This window comes from Populus trichocarpa, chromosome 6 (assembly GCF_000002775.5).
Source record: "Populus trichocarpa isolate Nisqually-1 chromosome 6, P.trichocarpa_v4.1, whole genome shotgun sequence".
In the NCBI taxonomy this organism is placed as follows: Eukaryota; Viridiplantae; Streptophyta; class Magnoliopsida; order Malpighiales; family Salicaceae; genus Populus; species Populus trichocarpa.
In genome coordinates, this window is record NC_037290.2 from 7,210,991 (window position 1) to 7,226,553 (window position 15,563).

A 15,563-nucleotide genomic window follows, 5' to 3' on the forward strand; every position below is an offset into this window, starting at 1 on the left:
GTATCGTTTTGATATGCTGCTGTTAAAAAATAAATTTTAAAAAATAAAAAAAATATTATCTTTTTATTATTTTTTTAAATTTATATTTGATATCAGCATATCAAAACGATTCAAAAAATACTAAAAAAATTAAGAGAAAAATTTAAATTTTAACAAAAAAAAGAAAAAAAAGTTGAAACTCACTCCCAAGCTTCATCAAAATGTCAGCAAATGAATTGTTGGTTGCCATTCATTCAAACAATTATTTTTTACTTTTCTAGGATAATATTTATATATATATATATATATATATATATATATATATATATATATATATTTATTTTTAGGATGAACTTTTTTAATTTTATCTTCTAATTCTATCTATCTTTCCTATCAAGCAACTACTCCTAAAATAATATAAAATTTATTTATAAGATAATGACACTTATTGTGAGCTGGCTATGTGTGTTTTAGTGGCCGTCTAATCTTAGCAAACATAACTCTCTTTTTCTATATATATATATATATATATATATATATATATATATATATATATATAATTGCAAGTATAATATTTATTCGTAATAAATCCAATGAAAAAAATAAACTATCAACACGCGTACAAAATGCACATTAAGAATCCGTTTGTTTACGCGGCTGCGGTTAAAATAAAACACAGCAAATATATGTTTGGTTACAAAAAAAAAACGTTGTTTGCTATTCATGGGTCTCACTTTTTACTGCGTTACAAACTCAGTAATCGCGAAGCAGCAGGAGGTTGCTTTTGTTTCAACAGTAAACAATGGGCAACACATATTTAAGCACTGTGCATGCTAATTAATTAGCATGCACAGTGTAACTTGCATACACTGTACACTGTATGCATGTTACACCGTTCATACTAATTAATTCGCATGAACAGTGTAACATGCATACAGTTCCGGTTGGACCGGTTCTGGCCAAACTGATTCCGGTTCAAAGCTTAAAATACATTAATCAGATTAAACCCAGTAAAATAAAAAATATTTTTAATTTTTTAATTGTTTTTTATTCGAAAAACTAGTGTTTAACATTATTTAATGACACTACATAAATTAGACAGAGATCGCTTGATAAGGTAGCATTTGCAGAATTTGATCGCAATCCTAATTTCGTTCTTGATTATATTTTACCTGATGTTATTGCGCGCTTAAAAAACCAAAAAAACTGTAGTCCTTGTCGGATGTATTTCATACGTGATGGAATTGTAGATATTTTAATGGAACAATAAAAAATATTTTATATAAAGTATTATTTATTTCATGATGTAATAACAAAAGTTAAATCTACAATATTTAAATTAAAAACTATCAATATTAATATATATTTTTTAAAATTATTTTATAACCTCAATTTCAAAAGTATTACTAACCCAAACACATTAAAACTACTTTTTCTTCAACCTCAATTTCAATCACAGTTTTAACCAAACACCTATTTTTTTCAAACCAACCTCAACTAAAAGTAATTTTTATAAAACAACTTTTTTCAAACCACAACCATAACAACTATTGCAATTCCAAACATGCTCTAAAGATTGCACGTAACATTTTCTCAGGTCAAATTGTTATTTAAGCAAATTATTTCATTGTTTCATTGGGTTGATTAATGTTGTAAGAATAACATTAACTAGGTGCGAAGTGATTTATTTATGTTTAATTAACTTATATAAATATTCTAAATTGTTTTGATCTTGATGTGAGTGCGTGTTAATACATTTAAATGCCATTCACAATTAAATCTCCAATTTTTCCTGCTATAAATAAAACAAAAATTGCATTTGAAAAAGGAATTAGAAGTAAACTCTAATCAAGTGGCCAGCTTATTTTTTTAAAACAAGAAAAACTGATTTACAAAATCATTAATTACTAAGAATATACTCGGATGTTGACCCATTCACGAATGAAGTGTTGGTCTAACAATTAAAATACCGCTATATTCCTACAAGGATGAGAACACAAGTTTGATTTCTAGAAAGTGTATTTATTAGGAGGACAACCACAAAACCCGAACGGGACTAGTCTCACTCTTTAAAAGGATGTAAGAATACCCGGGTAAGAAAAAAAATATCTAAACCCATTCAAATAACTAAAACCAATTTTTTCAAAGAAAAAAAAGATTATTTAAATTCAAATTTGTACTTCATTTAATAAAGTTATTTAAATTCATAATAACAACAATACAACATGAGGAGTGTTGTGTTGTGTTGTGTTGTGCGTGGGCGCGCGCGTGTAAAACACTTGTGAAGTATTCAAGTTTTTAGCGGGTCCCGCCCGACAATTTCCTCTCATTGATAAATAATAACTCCGAGGTCGTATAGTATAAGAAGGGGGTAACGCCCAGGAGTTTTGGCATGTATTCATGCTTGCGCGGGGTGATCTCAGCTGGAGCACGGGATAGACTTACTCTCATACCAAACACACTCCAAGCTTAAAACCTAAACCTAGCCGCCTTTAAAAGCACGGCAGCGGGCATGCCTCGCTAACAAATTATAGGGTTTTGTTCTAACAACAGTGGAACTGGAAGAAGGTATCTTACATAATTGTATGCGACTAATCAACAAGATTTTCGTTTAGTGCTTTCAATTGTTCAAATTTGCTTATACGAGCATCAGTGATGAGTTAGCCAAATCGTTATCCTTGCACTTTGATTTTACAGTGAAGAAAATCATGGGGACAGATTTCTCTGAGATGCTCTTTCTCTCTGTTTTCTTCTTATTTGATTTTAATTTTAATTTTATTTTTAATCGTGGATCAATGATGTTATTGATTTTACTGCGTTATCTTCCTGCATCTAACAATGAAATGGAGATAAATTTTGTACACGCTGAGATCCATTTACCATTATGATTTCTTGTTTTGCTGGTTGGAGCGTTCCTTGATAGCTTGTTGCTATCTGTGAGGGGATCAATGATTTTACTTTGAAAAAACTGCGTTATCTTCCTGAATGGGAAATATTGGAGATCCCAACTGTATATAACACTCTGGGATCCTTTTTCCTTTATATTGCTTTCTTTTCTCTTTTCATTTGCTGCTACAGATACGAAGACTACTTTCACTCTGGGTTTTACAGTAACAGTGTCTTTTTTATTTCTGCGAAATTGGGTGGGTATTTGATGTTGGAGTAGAGCAAAGTTGTTGCCATCCGCTCAACCAGGCGATAATTCTTTTGTGGAAACGATCTGTTCATGTGACTCGGAATGTTTTCTCTATGTTTTACCCCCTTGATTTCGGTTTATAAATTGCTATTGCTTGCTGTCACAGAATCAATGTTGTTACTTTGAAACTGTGTTATCTTGTCTGAAATTTATATGCTATACAGCCTTTTGTTTTCTCATTTTGGTAAAATTTGATTCAACAGTTGTCTTGATTTATTAGCTTGCTGGGCCTTGCAATTTTTCTTGAGGAATTTTCCTGGGATTTTTAGGTCTACGCCATTCAAAATCTGACCAAATTAATATTCATATATGATGTAAAACCACCGAAAGAGCCAGAATGACAAGAACCATAACAGGACCTCCATTGTAGGACAATGGTAATGTATAAAGGTCCGGTCTGGTTTGGGCCAAAAAATCTAACCGAACGAGGAGTTGTGATTTCCTGAGATTGTGAACAGGACCGAATTGAAATCTGTTATTGGTTTTTCCTCAACCGGTTAAATTGAATTTTTCCTCTGCTTTATTTTCTCAGTAACCAAACATACATATAAACTGTTTTTTTGAAACTGTACCTGAAAGCATCCATTACTTGTAAAGGGTGAGGAACCCTTTGGAACCCTTTGATTTGACACGCAAAACTCTCTGAATTAAAGTCAATCTCCTTAAACTTTGCAAGTAATAATAAAAAAAGAGGAGGATATTTCTCTGCCCTGTTCTTCATTCCGCATATAACCAAGACATGATTACAATGTACAATATAAGCTAAGGAATTTTGAAATGCAAAAACAACAAAGTGCTAACTGGGACTTTACACGGCCGGGCGAATAGCTTGATCTGGTTCTTCCTCATTGTGGTATCCCAAGACTCCAACTAGCTTGGTCCACAAGCTGTGTCCCAATTGAGCTGTGTGGCTTCGTAACTCCTGCAACTCCCGCAACTCCTTACATGATTCATACGCTAGTCTCGCAAATAAACAACCCCATAGGACAGAGATGATATACCCCAAAACGGGGTCAAGAATCACCAGAAGCAAAATCGTGGCGAGGCCGCTAGCAAACAAGCGGATATAGCTAACAATAGGATGGTAGATTGATTCACGAGCTCGGAGCATGATCTCGGCCACTGATGCGGTGGCGTGAAAAAAGAACGCAACAAAGAATGCGAGCATGACCCCCTCGTGTGTGTCAAATGGAGATGCTGTCATGGATTTGTACATCACCTGGATCTGGCCATTTAGTGTGTTGACTAGGAAAGCAAAAACGCCATGCTGCGTGATGATGCTGCCATCACAACAAAATTAAAATTAGGATACCAAAATAATGTTTTTGTTTTAGTAATCTTTATGTATTTATTGTATTAGAACAGCGATTTATGTAGATAATAAATTGTATTAAATATTTGCTCCTTAATTTGGACAGAATGATTTCCTATTGCCCAGAAATTGAACAGGGGAAATGGCAAGCAGTGCCATGAGCCAGAACTTGGTAATTCTCTCATGAAACTGGAGCACCAATATGGATATGCTAGAAGATAAATACTATTAAAGTGAGTGAAGTCTTCAATAAGAAAATAAAACTCAAATGAAGGTCCTAAACTTCAGAGAGAGAAAATTAAAATGTTGACAGATAGAGAATAAACCAAAGCAAAGAGCTTCAAACATACCTTTCAATTTCAAATCCCAGATGTGGCATAGGGTGATCAGCCATTTCCTTTACTGTTCTCTTCTTCTATGAGACGTTCTTTGTGGTGGTGGTGGTGGTGCTGTTTTTGGAATTGAGTTGCCTTCTATCTACCTATCAATAATTATATACATCTCTCTCAATTGTTAGGACCTTTCCCAGAAGCATAGAGTAAAAAATGAAAAACGCCCTGGGACGTATGAAGACGTCTATCATTTTTCAAAGACGTCTATCTATCTATCTATATTTATATCTCTCTCCCCCCCCCCCCCCAAGTGTTAGGACCTTTTCCAGAAGCATTGATGGGTGAAAAACGCCCGGGGACGTATGAGGACGTCCACGACCTTTTCCTTCTCATAAAAAAATAAAACTCCAACAATCAATCATAAAATTTAACATGTTAATGGTTGTTGATTTTTCTTTTTTTCAATAAAAGATTTCATAACAAAGAAAATAATGAAATGAATTTTAATAATTTAAAAGCAAAAATAAATAAAGACACCAAAAGATTTCTAAACTGTTATAAGAATCATTCTTCTTTGCTTTGATTTTTGTGATCAATCTCAGCAATAGTTTTCTTTCCCTTCTCAAGAAATCCACTTGGAGTTTATAACTTTAAATAAGAAAATACACACGTGTGTATAAGTATATATGAGCTTTTATGGAGACGTCTTTCCTTAAAAGGAAATAATAGTCATAAACGAAATCTTGATTTCCGGAGCGTCTTCTTAAAAACAAATAAAAAATAAAAACCAAAAAGAGTACTGTCATTTATGAAGGCCACGTGTACACCACGCTGTTGATCCAAGACACTGTTATTAAACCCGGCCCGGCCCGGCGGGTCGACCCGGGACCCGATCGACCCGGGTTTAACAAAAGACCGGCTGTGGCAACAGCCAAGCCAAAACCGGGCGACCCGGTGGGTTGACCCGGGACCCGGGCGAACCCGGACGAGACCCGGTTTTGTTTTTTTTTTTTTTCGAATGTGGGATTTGAAACACATTAGTATATATACTCTATATTCCCAAGAAAAAAGTCATGTTTTTTCAATGTGGGATAAAAAGCCTTTTGGTTTAAATACTTCAACTTAAAAGGATAACATAATATTTTTTCAATGTGGGGTTTGAAGCCCTTTCATATATATATACACTATGTTCCCATGAAAAAAACCATGTCTTTTCAATGTGGGATAAAAAACCTTTTGGTTTAAATACTTCAACTTAAAAGGATAACATAGTATCTTTTCAATGTGGGATTTGAAGCCCTTTCATATATATACACCATGTTCCCATGAAAAAAACCATGTTTTTTCAATGTGGGATAAAAAACCTTTTGGTTTAAATACTTCAACTTAAAAGGATAACATAGTATCTTTTCAATGTGGGATTTAAAGCCCTTTCATATATATACTCCATGTTCCCATGAAAAAAGCTATGTTTTTTCAATGTGGGATTCGAAACCCATTAGTATATATACTCTATGTTTCCAATGAAAAAGTTATGTTTTTTCAATGTGGGATAAAAAACTTTTTTAGTTTAAATACTTTAACTTAAAAGCTTAACATAATATATTTTTAATGTGGGATAAAAAACTTTTTAAAATATTCTTTTAAACTTCATAATATGTATAATCTATATTTACATGGATTTTTTCATATGAAATATTAAAACTTTTTTTTTTTTTAATTTTTCCGGGTTAATCCGGGTTGACCCGAGTTGACCCGGGTTGACCCCTGAAACCCGGGACCCGGCCCCTTGGCCGGGTCAACCCCCGGGCCGGGTTTAATAACTATGATCCAAGGTATTATTATTAACTTCGAGGGCGTTTGAAGACGTCTGTCATTTTTCAAAGACGACCTTATTCTTTTGACTCTTTTCCGTTTTTTTTTTAAAGGAAAAATAAAAAGAAGAAAACATCTTAGGCAACTTAACGTCTCGTCCAGATGTCAATCCAGTCCCTGAAGTATATTAACGTTGCAATCATCACCAAACTTAGATAATTAATCAATTAGTCCTTCTATCACAGCAATACAAGCCAGAAAATTCTTATAAACAAATAAATAAACAGAGGAAATCAAGAACCCCTTCTCCAGATTCGATAATATTAATTCGAAAACACTCAATTTAAAAAAATAATAAAAAGAAGGAGAAAAATACAACGTTATAATACACTAGATAGGTGCCCCCACACTTTTCCATGAGTCGAATAGATTTCACTTGGGACCTAAAAAAATGATGTTAAAGCGATGCCAAAGTATGTTAAAGTAAAACAAAATCATGTTACTCGAGTTATAAACCTGAATACTAGAAAACAAAGACGAAAAGAAATTATAAAATGAAAAATAAAAGCTTCGACCCAATCCGAGTTAGCATATAAAACTTGTGACTCAGGTCGTGAAATTGAGAAATCCTCATCAAAAGCATATAGAAAACAAACAAAAAAAACTCAATATTTAATAATCTCAACATCAAAGACTAAAATCAAAAAAGAAAACAGGTGTAAAAAAAGTTTAAAGAAGAAGACAGATGTCAACCTAGGCTAACATCTCATACCTTTGATCTGGTCATTGGATAAGGACAATCGCATTAAAAAAAAATAAAACTTAATCCTCAACAATCCAATGTTGAAAGTTGAAAAAAAAAAGATTAAAAAAAGTTAAAAAAACAATTCAAAGAATGAGAAAAAAATGTGTTGTCAAAATAAAACAATGTAGAAGCCCCCAGCGAATTTGAGCTAGCTTGGCAAATGTGTGACCTAGATTGCAAAGTCAGGTTATCGTCATAGAAAGCAAAACAAATGATAAGGGATGGGATTAAAAAATAGATTTTTTGAAAATAACAATCAAAAGAATGGTGATCAAAATTAATATAAATACCAAATAAAACAAAATGCTAAGGGATGAAATTGAAAAAAATAATAATAAAAAAAGATCCAAGACAAATAAAGAATAATTAAAAGAATGAGGGGCACAATTGAAATAAGAAGAAAATGGAGGACAACCTTTAATTTTGGTTGGGTTGGCATGTTTTCCGAGGGGGAGAGAGAGAAAATAGGGGGGGTCCAATCACCATCTAACTATCACAAAACACCTTACACACACTACATCATTGGATGTGCCTCCTACACGCAGCGTGTTTCACGCGCTAATAATTTTTTTTATTTAGTTTATCAAATTACCCAGGTGCCCCTGACTCTACATGATATTAACAAAAAACACATAATAAAAGACCAAAAAGTCTTTTTGATCTAAGCTCTAAATTTTAATGGAGACATGACGATCTCGTCATGAAAATTTTCATAGATAAACACTACTATTTTATTGAGAAATTAAAAAGATAGAGACAATTCCTAAAGATAATCCATAGATTATTTTATCTTAAATTGCTCATGGTGGAATGTGCAAACTTGTTTTCCTTCTTGCTCTAAAATGGAGCTTTGTCCACGGATTGTATATGGATTTTACCATGCGACTGAGTATATTTATATACCAGGACTTGGAATTTTTTTATGAAGAAATAGAATGTATCATTAATGTAAACAATGATTTGTTACCATTGGTTAGTCATGATAGTCATCGGTTATTGTGTCATGCCATGGTTGTTTATGTGTGGGTTGCTAGTAGAAATGTTGGTGGTAGGAAATGTTTTTGGCGTATAAAATGGTGACCTACTGCCATAACCTAATTTTAATCTCTCTCATATATATAACAATCTTTCAATCATAAAAAATATATATTTTATTCAAAAAAGAAAAATATTTCAAAAAATATGTTTGAAAAAAATCCAAAAAATAAAGAGGATAAAAGATAAAAGCAATTGAGAAACAATTGCAATCAAGGGTGAAATTGAGAGAAATTTAAAAAAATGGTTGAAATTGGCTAAAAAATAAAAATAAAATGGCTAAGGATCAAATTGTAAAAGGTGTCAATATGCATGGATCTTTTTTTAATTAATTAGGGGTGAAATTAAAAAGAACTTGACAGAAAATAATTGAAATTAGCTAAATATTGAAAATTGAGAAGCAAACACCATCTCAGCCACCACGAGACCAATCACCTCTCTTTCTCCACCATGACGAACCTTTCTTTATCTCTCTCTCTCCACTTCTGCTATCTCACCAAGTTTCAGCTGGCACAGCCACTATCATCACCTGTCAACATCATTACCTATATTCAAAACTTAAAGGTGTATTACACACTTCTCGTTTATGAATTTTATATAATTTGTGCTAATTTTTGTTAATTATTGATTTAAAAAATGTTAGGGTAAAGAATTAGAGATTTATAAAGGAAAAAAAATAGGGTTTTTGTGAATTAGGTTAATTTGCTGCTCCTTTTCGACTGCCATGGTGTGGTACTCTAGCAATGATATAGAGGTTGTTTCTCGTGAGTTTGTACTGATTTTTTCTTGAATCTTGGAAGCATAGGTAGAAGATCTGAGTGGTTGGAATTATATAGGTACGTTATGGCCATTGATATGGGCACCTATGATCCTGATTGATGCAAACATGAAGGTGTAGAAGAGTGCAACTCAGACCTATTCCTCATAAGCTGTGATTGGGACGGGTCATTATGGTATCTTTTTTTTTTTTTTTTATCTTTTGGAGATAAAATAATGATTATAATGGTTAATTCTTATTGAGGGGAATCGTTACTGTATTTTGGAAAACTTTTGGGGTATTTTGGTGATAGGATGATTGTCAAAATTGGATTGAAATAAGACAACTTAAACAACTTTTTTAGGGTTTAAAATAAAAAAGAAAATGAATAGTATCTAGGGGAAGCGTTGTTTATAGTTTCTCTTTTAAAAACGAGTGACATGTCGTCTACAATACCTTCTTCAATTTAGTCTCTACTCTTTTAAGTTTTTCAATTAAGCCCTCAATTGATCCTGATTTTTAGGAATTTCTTCAATTTCACATTTGACTGTCTTCATTTGTATCCCTTGCTTTTTTACTTCTCCTTCACAATGATCTTTGATCTTAGGATTCTCTAATTTGGTCCTCAATTGACCTTTCAAACTCCTAATTCCTTTCAATTAAGCCCCTGGTTGCACCAATAAGGCTCTCCAGAGTTCAATTGGGCTCTTGATCTTCTAATTATTGCAAATTGACATGAATTAGGAGTCCAAACTTAACTTTCTTTCAATTAAGTCCTTTATAAAGTCAATTAAACCCATTTAAAGTTTAATTACGCCCTTAAACTTAATTAATTCTTCTAGTTTTGGTGAAATCAATTTTCAAACTTAATCTTGCTTCAATTAAGTCATCTTGCCTATCTCGTAGACAATATTTCAATCTCATTTTTCTCCTGGCATTTTGACCTATTGTAGTTCAAAAACTCATCTATTTGTGTCCTGAAAATATTTTTGATTTTTGAATTTATATATTTTTTTATTTTTAAATTAAAAATATAAAAAAGAATTTTTTTCGGGTGCAAAATTGGGTTATGAAAAGTTTCATCATTTGATATTTATTTAATCGTAGATTGAGCTCCATTATTTTTTTTATTTGATTTCTATAAGAACTTTCACTGGTTTTGAAAATGACCTGGGTTTTTTTGAGTTTTTTTATTTGTTATTCTTTGTTAAATTTATCTTTTTTTAGAGAATTTTTTTATTAAATTAAATTAATCAATTAAATATAAGCATGAGATACTCACTTCATGATATTTTATTTGGTTTTCTTTCTAGTGGTAAAGCGGTGTCCACGATGGAGAGATGATAAGTCTCCAACGAGGTTTTCTTCTTGTCCTCCTGGATATTATATTGGCAACTCATTTTTTATAGTTATTTTTTGCAATTTTTTTTTCACTTTATTTATTGTCAATGTCATTTCTTAATCATATTAATAAATTAACGGAGCTTATTGAACCTTGTTAAAACAATGACTTGAATATTATATTTTTCTTGCTTCTTTAAAAACGGTAGGGTCACCTTAACTAGCATTCTTTTGTTTCTTTTTTTTCAATTTATTTATTGTTGCTTTTTTTTTATTATTATTTGTGTTATTTAGATTAGCCAAACCTATTAAACCCATTCAAAACATTTTTTTTTATTTTGTTTTTTTAATGAATGGTAGCATTGCCTTAGCATTTTTTTTTATGTCAAAAAAATTTAGGTAATGTTAGCTCGACACAGCAGGACGTTTATCATAAATTGCAGTGTGAAGAAAGTGGAGTTATGTTGATTCAGTGAGGGTTGTAAATGTGTCTGCACTGGCAAAATGAAGACATATACCAGCACTGTTGTGATCATGCTGATCAAAAAGTTAATTTCTTGAAATGTATCTATTACTTTCAATCTACAATGGCATGCATTGATGCTTGAGCGGGGTGATCATACCAAACACACTCTAATCTTAAAACCTAAACCTGGCTGTCTTTAAAAGCACTGCATCGGGCATGCCTTTCTAACAAATTATAGGGTTTTGTTCTAACAACAGTGGAACTGGAAGAAGGTGTCTTATATATTCGTATGCGACTAATCAACAAGATTTTCGTTGAGTGCTTAATTGTGTGAGCTTTCAATTGTTCAAATTTGCTTATACGAGCATCAGTGATGAGTTAGCCAAATCGTTATCCTTGCACTTTGATTTTGCAGTGAAGAAAATCATGGGGACAGATTTCTCTGAGATGCTCTTTCTCTCTGTTTTCTTCTGATTTGATTTTAATTTTATTTTTAATTGTGGATCAATGATGTTATTGATTTTACTGCGTTATCTTCCTGCATCTAACAATGAAATGAAGATAAATGTTTTACACCCTGAGATCCATTTACCATCATGATTTCTTGTTTTGCTGATTGGAGCGTTCCTTGTTACCTTGCTGTCCCAGAATCAATGTGTTTACTTTGAAACTGTGTTATCTTGTCTGAAATTTATATGCTTTACAGCCTTTTGTTTTCTCATTTTGGTAAAATTTGATTCAACAGTTGTCTAGATTTATTAGCTTGCTGGGCCTTTGCAATTTTTCGTGAGGAATTTTCCTGGGCTTTTTAGGTCTATGCCATTCAAAATCTGACCAAATTAATATTCATATAACAGGACCATAACCTTACGACAATGGTAATCTATAAAGGTGTTCATGCTCCTGTCCGGTTTGGGTTAAAAAATCTAACCGAACGAGGAGTTGTGATTTCTTGAGAATGTGAACCGGACCGAATCAAAAACTGTTTAAAACAGATTGGTCTGGCTCGATTTTTCCTCTTTCAAAACCTGTTAAACTGGATTTTTCCTCTGCTTCATTTTCTCAGTAACCAAACATACTTATAAACAGATATATTTTGTGGATTAAAAAAAGCTTGAGCCTTGTTTTTAGAATCTGCACAGATTAAAACATTCATCGTTTATCCCTAAATCAAAAAACTTATGTCTGGGGACCAAAACAAATGAACATAAGCGTACTCTCTTCTTGGTTTTCTACTCCATTCAATTTACTCCTGCATTTGAATTAAGGAAACAACACTAAGAGAATCAAGAGAAAATACTCTTGTTAGGTTCGTTTAAAGGGTGAGGAAACCTTTAATTTGACAAGAAAAACTCTCTGCTCTGTTCTTCATTCCGCATATAATCGAGACATGATTACAATGTACAATATAAGCTAAGGAATTTTGAAATGCAAAAACAACAAAGTTCTAACTGGGACTTTACACGGCCGGGCGAATAGCTTGATCTGGTTCTTCCTCATTGTGGTATCCCAAGACTCCAACTAGCTTGGTCCACAAGCTGTGTCCCAATTGAGCTGTGTGGCTTCGTAACTCCTGCAACTCCTTACATGATTCATACGCTACTCTCGCAAATAAACAACCCCATAGGACAGAGATGATATACCCCAAAACGGGGTCAAGAATCACCAGAAGCAAAATCGTGGCGAGGCCACTAGCAAACAAGCGGATATAGCTAACAATAGGATGGTAGATTGATTCACGAGCTCGGAGCATGATCTCGGCCACTGATGCGGTGGCGTAAATAAAGAACGCAATAAAGAATGCGAGCATGACCCCCTCGTGTGTGTCAAATGGAGATGCTGTCATGGATTTGTACATCACCTGGATCTGGCCATTTGGTGTGTTGACTAGGAAAGCAAAAACGCCATGCTGCGTGATGATGCTGCCATCACAACAAAATTAAAATTAGGATACCAAAATAGTGTTTTTGTTTTAGTAATCTTTATGTATTTATTATATTAGAACAGCGATTTATGTAGATAATAAATAGTATTAAATATTTGCTCCTTAATTTGGACAGAATGATTTCCTATTGCCCAGAAATTGAACAGGGGAAATGGCAAGCAGTGCCATGAACCAGAACTTGGTAATTCTCTCATGAAACTGGAGCACCAATATGGATATGCTAGAAGATAAATACTATTAAAGTGAGTGAAGTCTTCAATAAGAAAATAAAATTAAAATGAAGGTCCTAAACTTTAGAGAGAGAAAATTAAAATGTTGACAGATAGAGAGTAAACCAAAGCAAAGAGCTTCAAACATACCTTTCAATTTCAAATCCCAGATGTGGCATAGGGTGATCAGCCATTTCCTTTACTGTTCTCTTCTTCTATGAGACGTTCTTCAAGGCTAGGACTCAAAGAAATTGTGGTGGTGGTGGTGCTGTTTTTGGAATTGAGTTGCCTTCTATATTTATATACATCTCTCTCTCCCTCTCAATTGTTAGGACCTTTCCCAGAAGCATAGAGTAAAAAATGAAAAGCTCCCGGGGCCCGCGGACGTCTGAGGACGTCTTCAAAGACGTCCACGCCGTTTTCCTTCTCTCTCTTTTGTGCTCTTTAAACCGAACGTCTTGCGCCTTGGAGATCCCAACGCCTCGTTTAGATATTTCCTTGTAAGTACACCAACTGCCTGTTCAGAAGTGTTAAGTCTTTTAAGTTAGTATTATATTAAAATAATATTTTTTAATTTTTTATATTAACTCATCATAAAAATTCAAAAACACAATAAAAATTTTGAAATTAAAATAAATAAAATTTTAAAAAAATATAACTGGATCGCAATGTGAAATATTTTCTAACAACGCAATATCTTCACTAAAATCAGATAACAAGTCAATTAAATCTTCTATCAGTATTCAACTATGGTATTATAAAAACAATGAAACACCAACAATCAATCATAAAATTTAACTTGTTAATGGTTGTTGATTTTTTTTTAATAAAAGATTTCATAACCAAAAAAATAATGAAATGAATTTCAATAATTTAAAAGTAAAAATAATTAATGACACCAAAAGATTTCTAAACTGTTAGAAGAATCATTCTTCTTTGCTTTGATTTTTGTGATCAATCTCAGCAATAGTTTTCTTTCCCTTCTCAAGAAATCCATTTGGAGTCTTGAAGTTTATAACTTTAAATAATAAAATACACACGTGTGTATAATAAGTATATATGAGCTTTTATGGAGACGTCTTTCCTTAAAAGGAAATAATAGTCATAAACGAAATCTTGATTTCCGGAGCGTCTTCTTAAAAACAAATAAAAAATAAAAACCAAAAAGAGTACTGTCATTTATGAAGGCCACGTGTACACCACGCTGTTGATCCAAGGTATAATTAACTTTGAGGGCGTTTGAAGACGTCTATCATTTTTCAAAGACGGCCTTATTCTTTTGACTCTTTTCCGTTTTTATTTTTTAAAGGAAAAATAAAAAGGAGAAAACATCTTAGGCAACTCAACGCCTCGTCCAGATGTCAATCCAGTCCATGAAGTATATTAACGTTGCAATCATCACCAAACTTAAATAATTAATCAATTAGTCCTTCTATCACAGCAATACAAGCCAGAAAATTCTCATAAACAAATAAATAAACAGAGGAAATCAAGAACCCCTTGTACAGATTGGATAGTATTAATTCGAAAACACTCAATTAAAAAAAATGACTAAAAGAAGGGAGAAAAATACAGTGTTATAATTCACTAGATAGATGCTCCGAATTTCTTTTGAAACCTAAAAAAATGATACTAAAACGATGCCAAAATGTTTTAAAGTAAAATAAATTATGTGCCTTGAGTTATATACCTTAATGCTAAAAAACAAAGATAAAAAGAAATTATAAAATGAAAAATAAAAGCCCCGATCCATTCCGAGTTAACATAAAAAACTTATGACTCGAATGGTGAGATTGAGATATTCTCATCAAATATATATAAAAAAAAAACAAAAAAACTCAATATTTAATAAACTCAATGTCGAAAGCTGAAATCAAGAAAGAAAACAGGTGTAAAAAATAATTAAAGAAGAAGACCAATGTCAACCGAGACTACCATCTTATACCCTTGATTTGGTCATGGGATGGCTGAAATCAAGAAAGAAAACAAATGTAAAAAAAAAAATTTTAAAAAAAACCAATGCCAATCTAGGCTAACATTTCATACTCTTGATCTGGTCATGAGATGGGGATGATCATATAATAATAATAATAAATTCTCAATTCTCAACAATCCAATGCCGAATGTTAAACCTTATCAAATTAATGACTCAAATCTTATATTTTTCTTGTTTTTTTTATATAATAGTGGTACCTTGGCATCCTTTTATCATTTTTAAAAAAATTTATTTATTGTTGCTATGCTTTTTTATTTTTGTTATTTAAATTAATACATTAAACTTAATTAAAACACAACTCCAGTTTTTGAATTTTTTTTTGCTTTTTTTTTTCATCGGGAGCATCGCCTTAGCATTTTTTATGTAAAAAAAATT

At 32.4% G+C, this 15,563-nt stretch overlaps 2 protein-coding genes and 5 non-coding genes across 7 annotated transcripts; 5 read left to right on the plus strand and 2 right to left on the minus strand.

The window, feature by feature from the left end:
* Window positions 1–2,622: 2,622 nt before the first annotated feature.
* LOC112328087 (small nucleolar RNA snoR26) lies at window positions 2,623–2,714 on the plus strand. Its single transcript, XR_002982738.1, has one exon. It is a non-coding gene; the product is annotated as a small nucleolar RNA snoR26 (small nucleolar RNA).
* A 51-nt stretch (window positions 2,715–2,765) lies between these two features.
* Window positions 2,766–2,856, plus strand: LOC112328091 (small nucleolar RNA snoR27). Its single transcript, XR_002982742.1, has one exon. It is a non-coding gene; the product is annotated as a small nucleolar RNA snoR27 (small nucleolar RNA).
* A 62-nt stretch (window positions 2,857–2,918) lies between these two features.
* On the plus strand, window positions 2,919–3,013 carry LOC112328093 (small nucleolar RNA snoR27). Its single transcript, XR_002982744.1, has one exon. It is a non-coding gene; the product is annotated as a small nucleolar RNA snoR27 (small nucleolar RNA).
* Window positions 3,014–3,854: 841 nt separating this feature from the next.
* Window positions 3,855–5,047, minus strand: LOC7487290 (uncharacterized). The gene is made up of 2 exons (XM_002309076.4): window positions 4,838–5,047; window positions 3,855–4,455 (listed from the first exon to the last, which is right to left on the minus strand). Exons 1-2 carry the CDS (start codon window positions 4,879–4,881, stop codon window positions 3,984–3,986), a joined length of 516 nt encoding a protein of 171 aa, XP_002309112.4. The 5' UTR covers window positions 4,882–5,047; the 3' UTR covers window positions 3,855–3,983.
* A 6,352-nt stretch (window positions 5,048–11,399) lies between these two features.
* Window positions 11,400–11,491, plus strand: LOC112328088 (small nucleolar RNA snoR26). Its single transcript, XR_002982739.1, has one exon. It is a non-coding gene; the product is annotated as a small nucleolar RNA snoR26 (small nucleolar RNA).
* A 45-nt stretch (window positions 11,492–11,536) lies between these two features.
* On the plus strand, window positions 11,537–11,627 carry LOC112328090 (small nucleolar RNA snoR27). The gene has a single exon (XR_002982741.1). It is a non-coding gene; the product is annotated as a small nucleolar RNA snoR27 (small nucleolar RNA).
* Window positions 11,628–12,400: 773 nt separating this feature from the next.
* Window positions 12,401–13,503, minus strand: LOC7468035 (uncharacterized). The gene is made up of 2 exons (XM_002309074.4): window positions 13,343–13,503; window positions 12,401–12,960 (listed from the first exon to the last, which is right to left on the minus strand). Exons 1-2 carry the CDS (start codon window positions 13,384–13,386, stop codon window positions 12,498–12,500), a joined length of 507 nt encoding a protein of 168 aa, XP_002309110.2. The 5' UTR covers window positions 13,387–13,503; the 3' UTR covers window positions 12,401–12,497.
* Window positions 13,504–15,563: the final 2,060 nt, after the last annotated feature.

What these genes read in the sequence shown, in the direction of transcription:
- LOC7468035 (XM_002309074.4), bottom strand. Translation starts at nt 13,386, where the DNA reads ATGGCTGATCACCCTATGCCACATCTGGGATTTGAAATTGAAAG. An exon ending in CTGGGATTTGAAATTGAAAG is followed by an intron (nt 12,961 to 13,342) that starts GTATGTTTGAAG and finishes TTGTGATGGCAG; the next exon opens with CATCATCACGCAGCATGGCG.
- LOC7487290 (XM_002309076.4), bottom strand. Translation starts at nt 4,881, where the DNA reads ATGGCTGATCACCCTATGCCACATCTGGGATTTGAAATTGAAAG. An exon ending in CTGGGATTTGAAATTGAAAG is followed by an intron (nt 4,456 to 4,837) that starts GTATGTTTGAAG and finishes TTGTGATGGCAG; the next exon opens with CATCATCACGCAGCATGGCG.